General features: G+C 42.4%; 2 protein-coding genes across 2 annotated transcripts; both read right to left on the bottom strand.

Moving 5' to 3' along the window:
* Positions 1 to 7,895: 7,895 nt before the first annotated feature.
* Positions 7,896 to 10,233, bottom strand: LOC308380629 (piggyBac transposable element-derived protein 4-like; the record flags this gene model as incomplete). The annotated part of the gene is made up of 2 exons (XM_080858037.1): positions 7,896 to 9,510; positions 10,115 to 10,233. 2 exons carry the CDS (start codon positions 10,231 to 10,233, stop codon positions 7,896 to 7,898), a joined length of 1,734 nt encoding a protein of 577 aa, XP_080714163.1.
* Positions 10,234 to 13,101: 2,868 nt separating this feature from the next.
* LOC308380628 (piggyBac transposable element-derived protein 4-like) lies at positions 13,102 to 15,318 on the bottom strand (the record flags this gene model as incomplete). Its single annotated transcript, XM_080858036.1, has 2 exons — positions 13,102 to 14,731; positions 15,278 to 15,318. The coding sequence occupies 2 exons, from the start codon at positions 15,316 to 15,318 to the stop codon at positions 13,102 to 13,104; spliced, it is 1,671 nt and encodes a 556-aa protein (XP_080714162.1).
* Between the last annotated feature and the right edge of the window lie 884 nt (positions 15,319 to 16,202).

Raw genomic sequence — 16,202 nt, 5'->3', positions numbered from 1 at the left:
TTGGCAACAGCCGGGTGATCCTTTTCCAAATGGAAACTCTTTATGTTTTCACTCTGAGTAGATATACAATAAACGTTTTAGTCTATTGTTGCAAAAAACTTTATTTTTTTCAAGATAAACCACTCTTCCGTGAAAGGAAATCATGTATCTTCGTTCTTGCTCATTCTCTCACTTACTGCAGCAGTCATGTTACACAGCGCTATGCAGTACATGTAGTTACTTTGTCACCTGCAGTTATTAAACTATCAGAGCTGGGATGAGTTCTTTAGGTGATACAGGTTGAGAAAGGGACTCACCTACAGTCACCTTAGCTGGCCCACGTTCAGGTATGGATGTGCTGGAAGTGTGACAGTGACAGAATGAGTGTGCATGTGTGTGCGTGTGTGTGTGTGAGAGAGAGTTATGCATAAAGAACAGGATATATATTAAAAAAACATATTCTTATCTCAACACATATTTACAAAAAACAAGCCAACCCCATACACACAATCGAATGCACATATACATGTATATCAGCGCACTTTGGCACGGACAGAAATGTAAGAGTACGAATAGTGGCCCAACCTATTTCATTTCTGGACACACACACACACACACACATACACGCACTTTACAAAACCATTCAACATAATACAGCAGGTAAAATAAGTACATACAAATAAACCAAAACAAGTACGTTCAGAAATTTAAGTTATGTGTAATAATGTGAAATGACACAGGGGAAATGTATGCACTTTGGCAAGGACAGAAATGTAAGAGTACGAATAGTGGCCCAACCTATTTCCCAACCTATTTCAGTTCTGGACACACACACACACACACACAAACACACACACACACACACACACACACACACACACACACACACACACACACACACACACACACACACACACACACACACACACACACACACACACACACACACACACGCACTTTACAAAACCATTCAACATAATACAGCAGGTAAAATAAGTACATACAAATAAACCAAAACAAGTATGTTCAGAAATTAAGTTAAGAAAGGGAGCTGCAAAAAGGCATGGAAAGCCAAGACAACAGCTGAAATCTGTCAGTATTAAGAAATCAATCCGGCCCCTTGTAAGTGCAAAATAATATCAACAGGTTCAGTCCCAACTAAAAAGGTGTCTCATTACCAAGGTGTCACTAAAGAAACAGCTCATGATGGGTAAGAGCAAACAGCTCTCTCAAGACCTTCTCAACCTTAATGTTGCAAAAAATACTGATGGCATTGGATACAGATGCATTTCTAAACTTCTAAATGTTTCAGTTAGCACTGTTGGGGCCATAATCCAGTAGTGGAAAGAAGGTCATTTCACCATAAACTGGTGTTTTTAGGCTGATGTCCATTTTAGGCTGATGTTACATGTCCAGGCCTAGGGGCCCGTGGTTTCTTAATCCGTCCATGGATTTCACCTGTGAAAATGTAAATGCCGGTTAACAAATATTTTCCTTTTTAGGTTGCACTGAAATAAAGTAATTTAGTGTGTTCTTGGTCACATACATTTCCCTTAACCACGATGTTACAGAACATGCTTTCATCATCACCACTCTCCTTGTCATCCCCTATGTTAGGTTTAGAATGGGGAGCATGTCTGCCGCGTCCCTGAGACCTGCATTCCTTTGTCCAATTACCATATCTCCCACACCTATGGGTTAAATCATGTGATCTACTTTTGGACCTATATCTTGGTCTATATCTTGCCTACCAGCATACCTAGCTGTTAACCGTCGTAATCTGGTGGTGCCATCATTAACATCTACACTCATGTTCTCTGACTTACACTCAGCAGTTGGCGCTCCCTGGCTGCTTACACCACCACCAACAAACTCTCTGTTATCCAGCCAACTTATTTTAATACTATGCCACAATTAGTCGCGCTGACCTTGTGTCTTTCGGGTGGTATTTAACACATTGTCAAACTCGCCTATACGCCTATCTGTAAACCTCCTTTCTAGATTGTTTTAAACTTGCAGATCTCCTGAAACAGAATAATAGTTGAATACTTTTAGAAATTGCAGGATGGGTGGCTTGCCAATTGTAAGAAAAGATAACTTTCTTTGTGTTTTGATGAAGCAAACTGTCTTTGTAAGAAAAGAAGTTTCTTTTGTGGTTGATGCAGCAATCTGTCTTTGTAAGAAAAAATAGTTGATGGTTGATGCAGCAATCTGTGGTCTGGCAACCTTTTGCTGTTCTGATAATCAGGGGCCGTATTCACAAAGCCTTTTATCTTACCACTAGGAGTGCTCCTAACTCGCGCTAAAACCTTTTACGTAGGAGTAATATCTTAAAAGTGATTCACAACGGCTCTGAGACCTACTCATACTAAGGATAATACCAACTCCTAAGCTTAAGATAAAAACTCCGTTGCTATGGATGACGTCGGTTCTCATGCACGAGTTTAGAAGGGGTGAGGACGGTGATTGGTTGTTGACAGACTCTCTCATTAAAAACTCATTCGTGACGTCCCTCTACTATATCAACTGAAAATAAGAGAATAACCTAGGCTTCAAATTAAGTCATATTAAATAGTTATGGACAGTGCAGTTAGCAGAATGCACACGCATGATGACAAGTTTGTGCATCCAACGGGAATGACACTTTGCACGATAAGATAATTAGAAAGCGATCAATATATAATATGGCAATTGCATGTAATCAAGGCAGTAATAATTAAAGCACCCAGCAAACTGTTAGGCTATTATATTTCCAGCCCTTGACCACTTCAAATATCAGCACATACGGTCCTTCAAGCCCTCCAATCTTAATTGATCAAAGCGAAACGAACGTGAACCGTAGCCTAGGCGAAAGCCTACTGGTCCCAGGACCAATAGCCACTGTCACCCCAGCGGCATCCAGCTGGTAAGTTCTCAAAATCCTGCGACCGCTCTCCGTTGAAATGCACGAGTCATCGGTACATCCAGGCCACGGTGGACGAATTATTGTAATGTGTGTCCCGTCACTGGACATTCCTGCGATCACCATGGAATTTACTTTGATATTGTGTAATAGGCGATTGTCCAAAAGCAACTGGATAAACTGTTGGATGATGTGGGGTCTACAGTGCGTTGATAGTTTGATGAATTAAACGGCTGACTGATGATTTCCAGTGTCGTCATTTGCGTTTTCCGAGAAGCCAAATAGGCTATCTTTATGTTTCCAAACATTTCACTTCGGGACACATCGTTGTTTAAAGGCGTCATTGCATCCCGCGCTAATTCTACGACAATATTAATACCTTCACGGTTTAAGCAATGTCTTTTATCAATTCCAAGTCGGCTGCAGCCATCTTACGATTTTTTGTGAATAGGTCTTAGTGATTTAGGAGTCCTCATGAGGAGTTTTAAGCTGTCCTAGACTTAGGTGCTACTTTTAGGAATAAAATATTTTGTGAATTGCTCTTAGTAAAAAAAATTAGGAGTCCTACATTTAAGACTGACACGCCCATTATTTTTAGGAGTTTCTCCTAAATTCGCCACTTATGAGCTACTTTTAGCCCTAAGATTCTTTGTGAATACGGCCCCAGGTTTCTTTTCTTTGCTACCATGATAAGATTTTCATTTTGGATATTATGCTGGCCAACTTTTGGTGGTCACAGCATCTGCTTGATCATGCATCTCATGTTCACTCACAGGATGTACTGTAATTCCACAACCACCTCAAGGCTTATCATTACAGTGGGAGAGCTGCAGGTGTCCCTGGAACCTTCACCTTATCCCAGAAGGAAAGTTCAGGTTAACTAATCCACTGAACATGGCAGTATGTTGTTCAAGCTTTTTGTTAAATGTACTAATGTTATGTGATCCATGACTATATAGGTAATAGGGTTACAGTTGGGTTGGGGTGCGTTGAAGAAAATCCACCTGCTCTGTTCGACAGGTGCTGTGGTGTCTAGGTGTGAGCCAGTTTTACCTTGAGACTACATGGTGCTGCAACAGATGTTCCATAGGGAAGGCAAATAAGGTACCCTGACCTCATGTTTGTCAAAGACAAAGTTAGTGGAAATTGATGAACATCTAAAGTGAAAGAACACGTTTTATATCTTTTTGCAATGTGAAAGACTGTAAACAATCTTTTTTTATGACTTCGGGGTTTTTCCTATTCCAACCTTTCTGCATTTAACTGACAGAAAAGCTATTCTTGTGCAACACCAGGTTCTCTCTGATCAACCAGTGGTAAAGCACCAAAGAAGAGTCACAGTCAAAAGGTCAATACGTTACTAATTTATTGAGATGACAGTTGGGAGCACAAGGGGGAGTTTTGGGGACACTGCTCACTTTCAGGGGTTAAAAGCACTCTGACAGCTCACAGCAAGCAGTCTCGAGACTTGAGTGAGTTTAGCAATTCGACCACTTACACCCCCCCCCCCCCGGCTACAGCGATTTGTCCATAGATGTTATAACTACGTACAAATCTCAGTACAGGTCGGCTGCCCTGGCTGGGACTAAAAGTCTCAAACTCAAAAGATATTGACTCAAACTGTAAAAGTCACCATACAGAATAGTAACATTATCACATGCATCAAAAAGCCACAGACTAAACCAACAACCAAACAAAATTAACAAAATTAACTTCACACCATCTACCTTACCCCCTGCACACAATGGAGACCAATAGGAACACTCTGAAAGGCATCGTTTTAAAGGGGGGTGATTGTCATGGAAACAACAAGGGATATTACACCAAGGTGCAGACTCCAGATCCAAATCCAGACTACACACATGTTACTGCACACATGCAAAATCAAAAAGACCAGGAGGCCCTTCAAGCACTATAGCAAGTAGACACTATACATGGAAGATCAAGTGAGCAAGTAGACACTATACATCAGGTGGCTCATACCCCCGGACCAAGCTATTTCATCCGGCCCGCCGGCTCCACAGAATGTTGCAAAAAGTTTGATTGAATTGAATGGGACACCCAAACGTTTACCGCTGCCATTGGCGACGGGTTTTGTGCTTCTAATTCACATCTTTCATATCATTCCGCAAGTAGTGCGGTCATTTAACGTGCTGGAAATGTGTGAATGAAGTGAGCAAGTAATGGGTTGCTACTCAACAGCCGAAACTTTAAAGTTCTATTTGTGTGAAGAACTATTTTTTTCTTAGCGGAAGTCACGAAATGGCAACAAAATCATTATAAATAGGTATTTTGGAGGATTGTCTTCTATCGTTTTGACAAGTAACTGAATAATACGCAGGGAAATGTATAGTCCGGCGGTCATTATCGGAAAAAAAATCTAGCTGTGTGTCATGGTGTGAACAATCAGTTTGAAGTGACAGAGGAATTGCTTTGTGCAAAATCCGGCAGTCATTATCGAAAAATAAATCTAGCGGTGTGACAAAGGCAAACGTTTCAGTGCATATTATTGCTCTGGACGACAGTATACTGACATAAATGACAATGCTCAGCTCTGAATTTATTCCCACGGTGTGAACAATCAGTTTGAAGTGACAGAGAAATTGCTTTATGTAAAAACCGCCGTACCACAAGTTAGGATATATTTTGAGCAACTGTGTGACGCAATTGAGCATGCTGGTTTGTAATGAAAGTCCTCTGAGGAATAACCACACACGGTTGTTAAAACTTTATTCCGTTTTCCATTCCGTATTCCTTTATTTCCGTTCCGCTTTGTTTTGTTTGTTTGCAGCCTTGCTACCAACTATACAAAAGAGGTGCAGTACAGAATTAGCTTTGAAATGTGAAAATATGAAGGAAAAATATATGTAGTTGTCAATGAAGATATTGTCCCACTATTACATCATTTTTTCAGGTTTTTTAATGGCACACATGACACCCTGGAACAAACACATGCATATATGGAGGCGACACAGGTCACACACACACACACACACACATGCAGGCAGGCCCGAGGTCGCGCTTAATTTATTTTCTGCTTTTTTTCCATCCTGGGCCATCCTTCCTCAAGGACCCCCCAGGAGCAGTGGGCAGCTTGTAGCGCCCGGAGACCAGGTTCAGTGAACTGTCCATCTTTGGTCAGGGATGGACATGTGTTCTGTTATTTTGCATGTTTTTTCTGTTGGGGTTCTTAGTGGAGAAAAACCCTTTGTGAACACGGGGAGAACATGCCAACTCCGCAAAGAAAGGCCTGGGAGATAGCCCACCTGAGCACTGAAGGTCTGGGGAGGACCCGCCCCCCCAGAGCTAACAGCGGCCCATGCGGGGATCGAACCCATGACCTTCTTGCTGTGAGGCGCCAGTGCAAGCAGTGTAAGCACCTGAGCCACCATGCTTACTGCTATGTAATTCATGGGCCAATGAGACAAAGTGATCCAAAAATGCTACTATAACAAACACCTTTATCCAAAGAGTGTCTTGCATTGCCCATACTCGAAACTCAGGTCAGATACTTGTAATTCAGCAACACTAACCATTGTACCACTGATCACACACTGTAAGTTTGCAACACTCAAAAGTGGTATCTACAGCATTGTGATAGGCAAGCCAACAGATCAAAAAAGACTGGCCCCCCACTGACCAGACTGGACGCTAATCGGCGCCCTGAAAAATGCTTTGATGGTTTACTGTGCAAAATGTGACTGTTGTTCAACTCAGTCAGTGACGAGGGGTTTCAAAATATCTTTACATTGTCAAGAAAGCAGAAACTATAATCCATACTCTGTAGACGTCAAGCAAAAACTGGCAATTCCGTTCTTTAAATGCATTTTGCATAAATTCAACCTATATGACTATTATGTAGTTTTAATGTGTTTATGTGCCATTTTGCAGTCCTAAATATAGATCTACCGATGTCAGGTGTGACTGGAATGTCAGTGGCTGAAACTCTCCATGACTGAACTGGATAAACTGATTATTTTGGTCCATACATATAGTCTGCAATTATTGTCAGCAAAACTAGTATACTTCACAGACACAACTACTCACATAAGCATCCGTGTTGTGCAGACATTTTGAGGTTTACTTCAGCCTTAAGCCACTGTCTTTATCTCACATGCTTGTCCCTTGCAATGACCATGGCAATACACTCTGTTAATGATTCTGATCTTTTAAGCATCCATTATGCTAAACTGCATGAAACATCATGGCCATGTCTATAAGATCACAAAATATCAGTAAATATCTCATTAATCAAGACCCTGTGGACCCATCAGACAAACGCATCCCAATCTCCACTAGAGGATAGGGTGGGTACTGTGTCAGGGTTTGGATCAAATAGATTGTTACCATCTGGACATGAACAGGAACATGACGACGAGAAATGCAAAGACTCTCAGAAGGATAGAGCCAGCCATGGCTTCATTTTCACAGAGAACATGCTCTGTGCAGACATGGAAGGTGAGGAAAGCTGCTATGGCGATAACGGAAGTCCTCGGTTTGTGTATATAACCTGTATAAGGCATCCAGAGGACTCCTACACTCTGAAAGGCTTTGTGGGGTGATTGTCATGGAAAAGACAGCGCATATTACACCAAGGTGAAGAATTACCTGGGTTGAATCAGGGACACCATTGAGGAGACAGAATGACCCAGCAGTCAGTAGCAAATCAAACTATAACCAGTCAAAGTTATAGGTTTTAATGATACATTCAAATAAATAATCATATTACACAGTTACTTGTACCTCTGGTTGGTTAATTATAATAATACAAATTAAACATTTATAAACGTTATGAGAAGTGTCAGTGTTGTAAATCCCGACTACACACACAGAAGTGTCACATGTTACTGCACACGCAAAATCAAGCACTATAGGAAGTAGACACTAAACATAAAAGATCACTAGAGCAAGTACAAACTATACATGGAAGATCACTAGAGCAAATACACACTATACATGGAAGATCACTAGCGCAAGTAGACACTATACATGGAAGATGGCGAAGTTTAAGGTCTCAAGTAGTCAGTCTTTTGTGCCATTCTTCAAAACAGTTTCTGTCTAACTGCAGGCAGAGGGAGACATCACACACCTGGCACTTCCATAGAGTTTTGTATTTCTTGCCGCTGTTCATCCTGCACAGCTGACAGTTTTGGCGATGATCCCGAGTAGCTCGCTTCCTGACATCAGAACTCGGGCTGGCCACTGGGACATGGTCACAGCTGACTTGTGTGTTTGGAATCTCCTTGTAAGAGGTCTTCTCGGACACACCACACAGCTGTGCAGTGAGCTCCTTCATGAAGGCCTTGTGAGTCATTGCTTCTTCCTGCCGCTGAGAGGCCAGCTCCTTGTGGACGATGTATGCGTTCATGGCAGCCATGTCAAGGAAATGCAAAAACAACTTCCTGGTCCATTCGTGGGTTCGGACCTGTGCTGTGAAGTACTGAGTCAGCTGGTTAGAAAGCTCAACACTGCCCATGTACTTGTTGTACTCCACAACAGGTGAGGGACATGGATATGTCTTGGTGGCTGAAGCACCGTTTTTTGGCCTCTGTGTCCGCTGCACTGTGTCCCCACTGTATGCTGTGTGTATCGTGGAGCAGACAGACACTTCTTCATTGTCCATCCACTTCACAAACACCAGAGGTCCATCCCTAATCCACCTGATGGCCCCTCTGTCGGAACTCTTGTTCAGTGCGTTAGACGTGTTGCGTGGACAGTTCTTCCAGTGCTCCCTGTATTGACCACAAGCACCAAAGCTTTGTCCATGCAAGTCTCTAAAGAGCTTTGGGCTTGTGTAGAAGCTGTCTGTGTACACATGATACCCAGAACCCAAGAAGGAACGGTTCATGAGTGACATCGCAAAGTCGTGTGACACTTTCCGTCCCATGCGTCGGCTGTGCTTTGCTGTGTGAACAACAAAATCTACAGTGTATCCATTGCATGCATCAGCAAGTACAAATAACCTAAAGCCATTGGTTGCTCCCAGTCCTTCTTGCATGACAAGGTTCCGGTGAGGGTGGTAGAAGGCTTTGCAGGCAGTCCGGATTGTGTCCAGCAGAGGTTTCGCTTGGAACAGACTGTCGTGTTCTGGTGTTCCCTTCTTCTTGTCATTTCCCTGATCGTCGTGAGGGTCGCTCATTTTAAAATTCCAGGAGATGTGTCTGTGCCTGTCCCTGCACATCACAGTCGCTGGAAACGGTACGGAGAAAATGTGTTTTTGACGCCAGTAATCCTTGATGTGGCTCAGCTTTATCATGGACATGTAGAAAGTCAGTCCAATGTATTTGTAGAACTCACTGATCTCAACATCAGTCCACTTGTACTTCCCAACATTCACGGCAGCTTGCTTGTTAGTGTTGTCACACAAAGTCTTGACTGTCCCCTCTGAGAAGAAGAGTTTGAACAGGTCCAGAGGGGTGTGGGTGTCTGCGGATCTCAGCTGAACACCAGGTGGCCGTGCAGGGTGGAACTGCAGTCCTGGTGGGGCTTCATCAGCATCTTCCTCCGTCCCCCATGACTGAGCTGGCTGGGCTGTTGTGCTGCTTTGTCTGTGTCTCTTTCTTGGTGGTAAACTCTCTCCTTCAACACTGGAACCGGACTGTTCATCCAGCTCTTTATCATCATCGTCTCTGTAAACATTACATGTTTTAAGAAGGGTTGCATTTGGGCAAGCTACGCAAGAGGCTACTTGCAGATTAGGGCCAACATTGTCAGCGATCTGAACACATTTCAACCATTCACACCTGATGCATGCAGTCCTTACACATTCCGACCATTCACACCTGACAGAGGAGCATTCACAAGTATGCATCAGCCATAAGCATTCACAAGTACAAACAAAACAAAACAAAAAAAAAAAATCACTGCCCAACAGTGCAGAAGGTTGTCCATACCAGCAAAACCAAGTTTAATCTGGCAGGCTAAATTATTTGTATACATAAGCAGTGCTATATTTAAAGCCAACGAACACATGGTCAGATTGTGTTGATTGTAGGTGTTGTCTTGTTGAGCAGGACTGTTCCCGTGCACATTAGGACCTCTAATAACAAGAACTCACGTACACCAATAGGCTACAAATACAGTTCATATAAAGTTGCTTTGCCTGGCATAGATTCCAATGCCTGTAGCATTACTGGACCAACTTAGCTAGCAAATATTCACACGACAACAAGGAGTTAAAAAAACTCAACACACGTGCCCTACATTTGAGGAGGGTACATTGTTTAGATTTACCCACTGAGTTGGTCAGTGACATTGTCCTCCGAGGACAGGGCATCTTCACTGCAGAACTCCTCGTTGGTCAACACGTCGTCCGCTTCAAGTGGATCACGTCCTCTCATCTGTTTCACCATCTTTAAAATGCAGAGTTTGTGGTTGGAAAAGAGTGAATCGTGGTTTATGGTGTTTAAAGTGGGCGTTTCCTGGCCTCTCCCTCCACCTGAAAGGCTATGATCACGCAGTTAACTCTTGATTCGAATTCGAGGGGGCGGGGGCGCCTGTTGTGACTAAATCTGCTTTTAATAACAATATATAATTTAGAATTTAAATTATCGTTTTAAAATACACTTGAGGCTACTTGACAGTGATTTTGCTGCGAAATGAAATAACGTTTGTAAATATACCATGCTGACATTTATTGAATTGTGTCATGAAAAGCTTTTATTCGAGATCATGGATTTGACGTTGCCAGCGAAGACCTACACTCGACGGGGTTTATGCAATATACATTATGCCCGTGTCTTCTGTCATTTCCAAAACATTAGTTTCTGCGTGGAAACGGGCTGAATAAGAGTGTGCACATCCCATCACTGGAACTATGGCATTAAACGTCCAGGTTTAAGTAGAGCTAGAGAGCTCAATGTACAAGACAGCCTATGGGGCAAAAAGCTAACGCTAGCCAGCATTAAAATTCGTGAGTGTGTGGTTTATTCTACGACTGATTAACAAAGAGGCCGTCTGTTGAAAGGTTTTAGGTTTTAAAAGGTTTAAAGGTTCTTTAAAAAGAACATCATAGACCCTATTTCTCTACAGCTTCAGATGTAACTTTAGCATATCATTCTCTGTCATTCCACAAAGTGTAGTACGTCAGGGCTCCATTTCGTTAAGTGCAATATTTTATTTATCAGGGAAAATTATTATAATACATCGATTTAAAATATCTTATGAAGCTACTCACTACTTGAGTACTCATTTTAGGACAAACATTTTTGCTCATTATTTTTGATGAGTAGCCTACTTTTACTTCTACTTGAGTCAGTTATAAAGTAACTTTTAAAGTGACTTTCACTTAAGTAACTACAGCTTTTGCTTACTTCACCCATTGACATTTGCTTCTGTCCAACCTAAGGATAAAAAAAACTTGTTTGGTGCAGCACTCTCACCCTAGGCTTTCTTTGCTGGTTTACAGTGCACGATGTGACTATTGTTAAAATATCTTCACGTTGTAATGAAAGCAAAAATAATAAGTCATATTTTGTAGACGTCAAGCAAAAAATGGCAATTACGAGACAATAAATGCAATTCGCATGAATTCGACAACAGCCAAGTAAAACAAAATAGCCTATAAGACTTTTCTGTAGTTTAATGTCTTTCTGTGCCATTTTGCAGTCCTAAATATAGATCTACTGATGTCAGATGTGACTGGAATGTCACTACCCAGAACTCTTCGTGACTGAACTGGTGTTCAAGATATAAATGGTTGGAATGTGTTAAGATAAACTGATTATGTTGGTCCATACAGTCTGCAATTATTGTCAGCAAAACTAGTATACTAGTATACATAAACACAACTGCACACATAAATGTACGCATCAGTGTTGTGCAGACATTTTGAGGTTTACTTTAGGCCTAAGCCACTGTCCTTATCTGACATGCTTGTCCATTGCAATGACCACAACATTACACTCTGTTAATGATTCTGCTGATCTTTTAAGCATCCAGTATGATAAACTGCGTGTTTATAAGGTCACAAAACATCAGTTAATGTCTACAGTCATTAATCAAAACCCTGTGGACCCATCGGGCCAACTATGACAATAACAATAATTGAATCAAACTGTCCTCCAGGGTAAAACTCCATAAAAACCTCATCCCAGTCTCCAGTAAAGGGCAGGGTGGGTACTGTGTCAGGGTATGGATCAAATAGATTGTTACTATTTGGACATGAACAGGAACATGACGACGAGAAATTCAAAGACTCTCAGAAGAATAGAGCCAGCCAAGGATTCATTTTCACAGAGACCATGCTCTGTGCAGAAATGGAGGGTGATTAAAGCTGCTATGGTGATAACTGAAGTCCTCTGTGTGTGTGTCCATACCGGGTATAGGGAAGCCATAGGACTCCTACACTCTGAAAGGCTTTGTGTCAAAGGGGTGTGATTGTCATGGAAACGACAAGGGATATAACATCATGGTGCAGAATAAGCTGGGCCGAAGCAAACAAACTATAACCAGTCAGTTATAGGTTTTAATGATTGTACATCACAATTCTCTGATAACAAATAACTCTGGTTGGTTAATTATAACAATACAATTCAACTTGTATAAACAATTAAAAGGCTTGTCTAGAATGTATGCTCCTATTGTGTTTGAGGAGCAGTTAACAGCAGAAGGAGTAAGAGTCTGTTTACATTCGATACGCCTAAAATGCACCTCCTCAACGCATTCCCCTACTTATCCTAAAGGAAACCCCTCTCCACAAGTGTTAGTGTAGACTACACACATATTAGTGCCACACATGTTACTGCAGACATGCAAAATCAAAAAGACCAGGAGGCCCATCAAGCACTACAGCAAGTAGACACAATACATGGAAGATCACTATAGCAAAGAAGACACTATACATGGAAGATCACTATAGCAAAGAAGACACTATACATGGAAGATCACTATAGCAAAGAAGACACTATACATGGAAGATCACTATAGCAAAGAAGACACTATACATGGAAGATCACTATAGCAAAGAAGACACTATACATGGAAGATCACTATAGCAAAGAAGACACTATACATGGAAGATCACTATAGCAAGTAAACACTATACATGGAAGATCACTAAAGCAAGTTGACTATACAGAGATGGCTGCACTTTAGTAAGTAAACCGTATACATGGACAACCACTATAGCAGTAATATCACTATAGCAAGTAGACACTATACAGTACATGGAAGATGGCGGTATATACAGTAGTAGATGCAAAGTTCAAGGTCTCAAGTAGTCATGGCCTTTTGTGCCATTCTTCAAAACAGTTTCTGTCCAACTGCAGGCAGAGGGAGACATCACACGCCTTGCACTTCCATGGAGTGCTGTATTTCTTGCCGTTGTTCATCCTGCACAGCTGACAGGTGTGGCGGCCCTGAGTAGCTTGCTTGCTGACATCAGAACTCAGGCTGGCCACTGGGATATGGTCACAGCTGACTTGTGTGTTTGGAGTCTCCTTGTGAGAGGTCTTCTCGGACACACCACACAGCTGTGCAGTGAGCTCCTTCATGAAGGCCTTGTGAGTCATTGCTTCTTGCTGCCGCTGAGAGGCCAGCTCCTTGTGGATGATGTATGCGTTTGTGGCAGCCATGTCCAGGAAATGCAAAAACAACTTCCCGCTCCAGCCGTAGGTTTTGTGCTGTGCTGTGAAGTACTGAATTAGCTGGTCAGAAAGGTCAACACTGCCCATGTACTTGTTGTACTCCACAACAGGTGAGGGACATGGATATGTCTTGGTGGCTGAAGCACCGTTTTTTGGCCTCTGTGTCCGCTGCACTGTGTCCCCACTGTATGCTGTGTGTATCGTGGAGCAGACAGACAATTCTTCATTGTCCATCCACTTCACAAACACCAGAGGTCCATCCCTAATCCACCTGATGGCCCCTCTGTCAGAACTCTTGTTCAGTGCGTTAGACGTGTTGCGTGGACAGTTCTTCCAGTGCTCCCTGTATTGACCACAAGCACCAAAGCTTTGTCCACGCAAGTCTCTGAAGAGCTTTGGGCTTGTGTAGAAGCTGTCCGTGTACACATGATACCCAGAACCCAAGAAGGAACGGTTCATGAGTGACATCGCAAAGTCGTGTGACACTTTCCGTCCCATGCGTCGGCTGTGCTTTGCTGTGTGAACAACAAAATCTACAGTGTATCCATTGCATGCATCAGCAAGTACAAATAACCTAAAGCCATTGGTTGCTGCCATTCCTTCTTGCATGACAAGGTTCCTATGAGGGTGGTAGAAGGCTTTGCAGGCCGTCCGGATTGTGTCCAGCAGAGGTTTCGCTTGGAACAGACTGTCGTGTTCTGGTGTTCCCTTCTTCTTGTCATTTTCCTGATCGTCGTGAGGGTCGCTCATTTTAACAATCCCAGAGATAAAGCTGTACCTTTGCCCGCTCATCATAGTTGCTGGAAACGGTACGGAGAAAATGTTATTTGGACGCCAGTAATCCCTGATGTAGTTAAGCTTCATCACGGACATGTAGAAAGTCAGTCCAATGTATTTGTAGAACTCGCTGATGCTAAGATCAGTCCACTTGAACTTGCACCCATTTGCAACTTTCACGGCAGCTTGCATGTTAGTGTTGTCACACAAAGTCTTGACTGTCCCCTCTGAGAAGAAGAGTTTGAACAGGTCCAGAGGGGTGTGGGTGTCTGCGGATCTCAGCTGAACACCAGGTGGCCGTGCAGGGTGGAACTGCAGTCCTGGTGGGGCTTCATCAGCATCTTCCTCCGTCCCCCATGACTGAGCTGGCTGGGCTGTTGTGCCGCTTTGTCTGTGTCTCTTTCTTGGTGGTGAGCTGTCCTCTCCTTCAACACTGGAACTGGACTGTTCTTCCAGCGCATCATCATCATCATCGTCGTCATCGTCTCTGTAAACATAAAATGTTTTAGAGGTGTTGCATTTAGGCAAGCTAAGCCATACTTGCAGACTAGGGTCCACATTGTCAGTGATCTGAACACATTCCAACCATTCACACCTGATACATGCAGTCCTTACACATTCCAACCATTCACACCTGAGAGGTGAAAGGGCCATCAGCACCCACATGTAAAAACAAGTATCACTGCCCATCAGTGCAGAAGGTTGTCTATCCCAAAACCAAGTTAAATCTTGCAGGCTAGATTATTTTTGACATATGCAATGCAATCTCAAATCAGACACATTTTCATCAGTCCATCTTAGCGGACTGTGTTGATTGTATGTGTTGTCTTGTTGAGCAGAAACTGTGCACATTAGGACCTGCTTACTCTAATAAATAACAAATACACCAATACAAATACAGTTAATGTAAAATAGAATCCAATAGCCTGTAGCATTACTGGATCAACTAAGCTAGCCAATATTCACACGAGAACAGGGGTTTCAAATATACGTGCCCTCAAAAATTTGAGAAGAGTACATTGTTATGACTTACCCATTGAGTTGGTCAGTGACATTGTCCTGAGGACAGGGCATCTTCACTGCAGACTTCCTCGTTGAGGGTCACATCGTCTGCTTTCAGTGAATCACTGCGTCCTTCCATCCGTTTCACCATCTTTAAAATGCAGAGTTTGTGTTTGGAAATGAGTGAGGTGTGGTTGAAGCAGGGGGAATTTATGGTGTTTCAAGTGGGCGTTTCCTGGCCTCTACCTCCTCCTGAAAGGCTATTATCGCCTGTGTGTGTATGTGTGTGTTATCTACTTATACAAATATAGTATCATTTAGGTCGTTTTAAAATACACTGTAGCCTTCTTGCCAGGGATATTGCTGCAAAAAAAAAATGGTTTGTTAATACCATGTTGACATTTATAGAATTGTGTCACAGGGAAGTCAATCTCAAAACATTCGTCTTTGGTCATTGGAAATATTTGGGGGAAAGGGCTGCATGGAAGTGTACAGACCCTAGCACTGGATTCAACCATGGCAAGAAACGTCCAAGTTTAAGTACCGACTATAGTCATTATTATTATTATAAAAGTAACAAAACGTTTACTTGATCACGTCGGCTACCTGTTGATTTTTCCTTCTCCTTACTTTCCATCCAATCCTTTCTATCCCCCTAATGTACTCATCCCCTTACCGTCTCTTTATAACTAGACGGTCAGTTTAATTTACGGTCAATTTCGTGTTGAATCTAGGCTACTGAACTCTGTAAGCTGAAGTGAATTGATGTCGCTGTATCTGTATTGGCAGCATCTCCAGAATCACCGAATGTACTTTACTTCTTTTGACAGGCATTTGATCACTCATTGCGTATATCATACCTACACACAACAAAAATGCATGGAAACGAGTGGACAAAATGATAAGGAGTGTTGTTGAGCATATTTGATAATATAGCAAAGCCATGTTAAATAGCC

Source organism: Sprattus sprattus (genome assembly GCF_963457725.1).
Source record: "Sprattus sprattus genome assembly, chromosome: 19".
In the NCBI taxonomy this organism is placed as follows: domain Eukaryota; kingdom Metazoa; phylum Chordata; class Actinopteri; order Clupeiformes; family Clupeidae; genus Sprattus; species Sprattus sprattus.
Note: the sequence above shows the minus strand (reverse complement) of the source record. Positions and strands in the feature narration are given on the sequence as shown.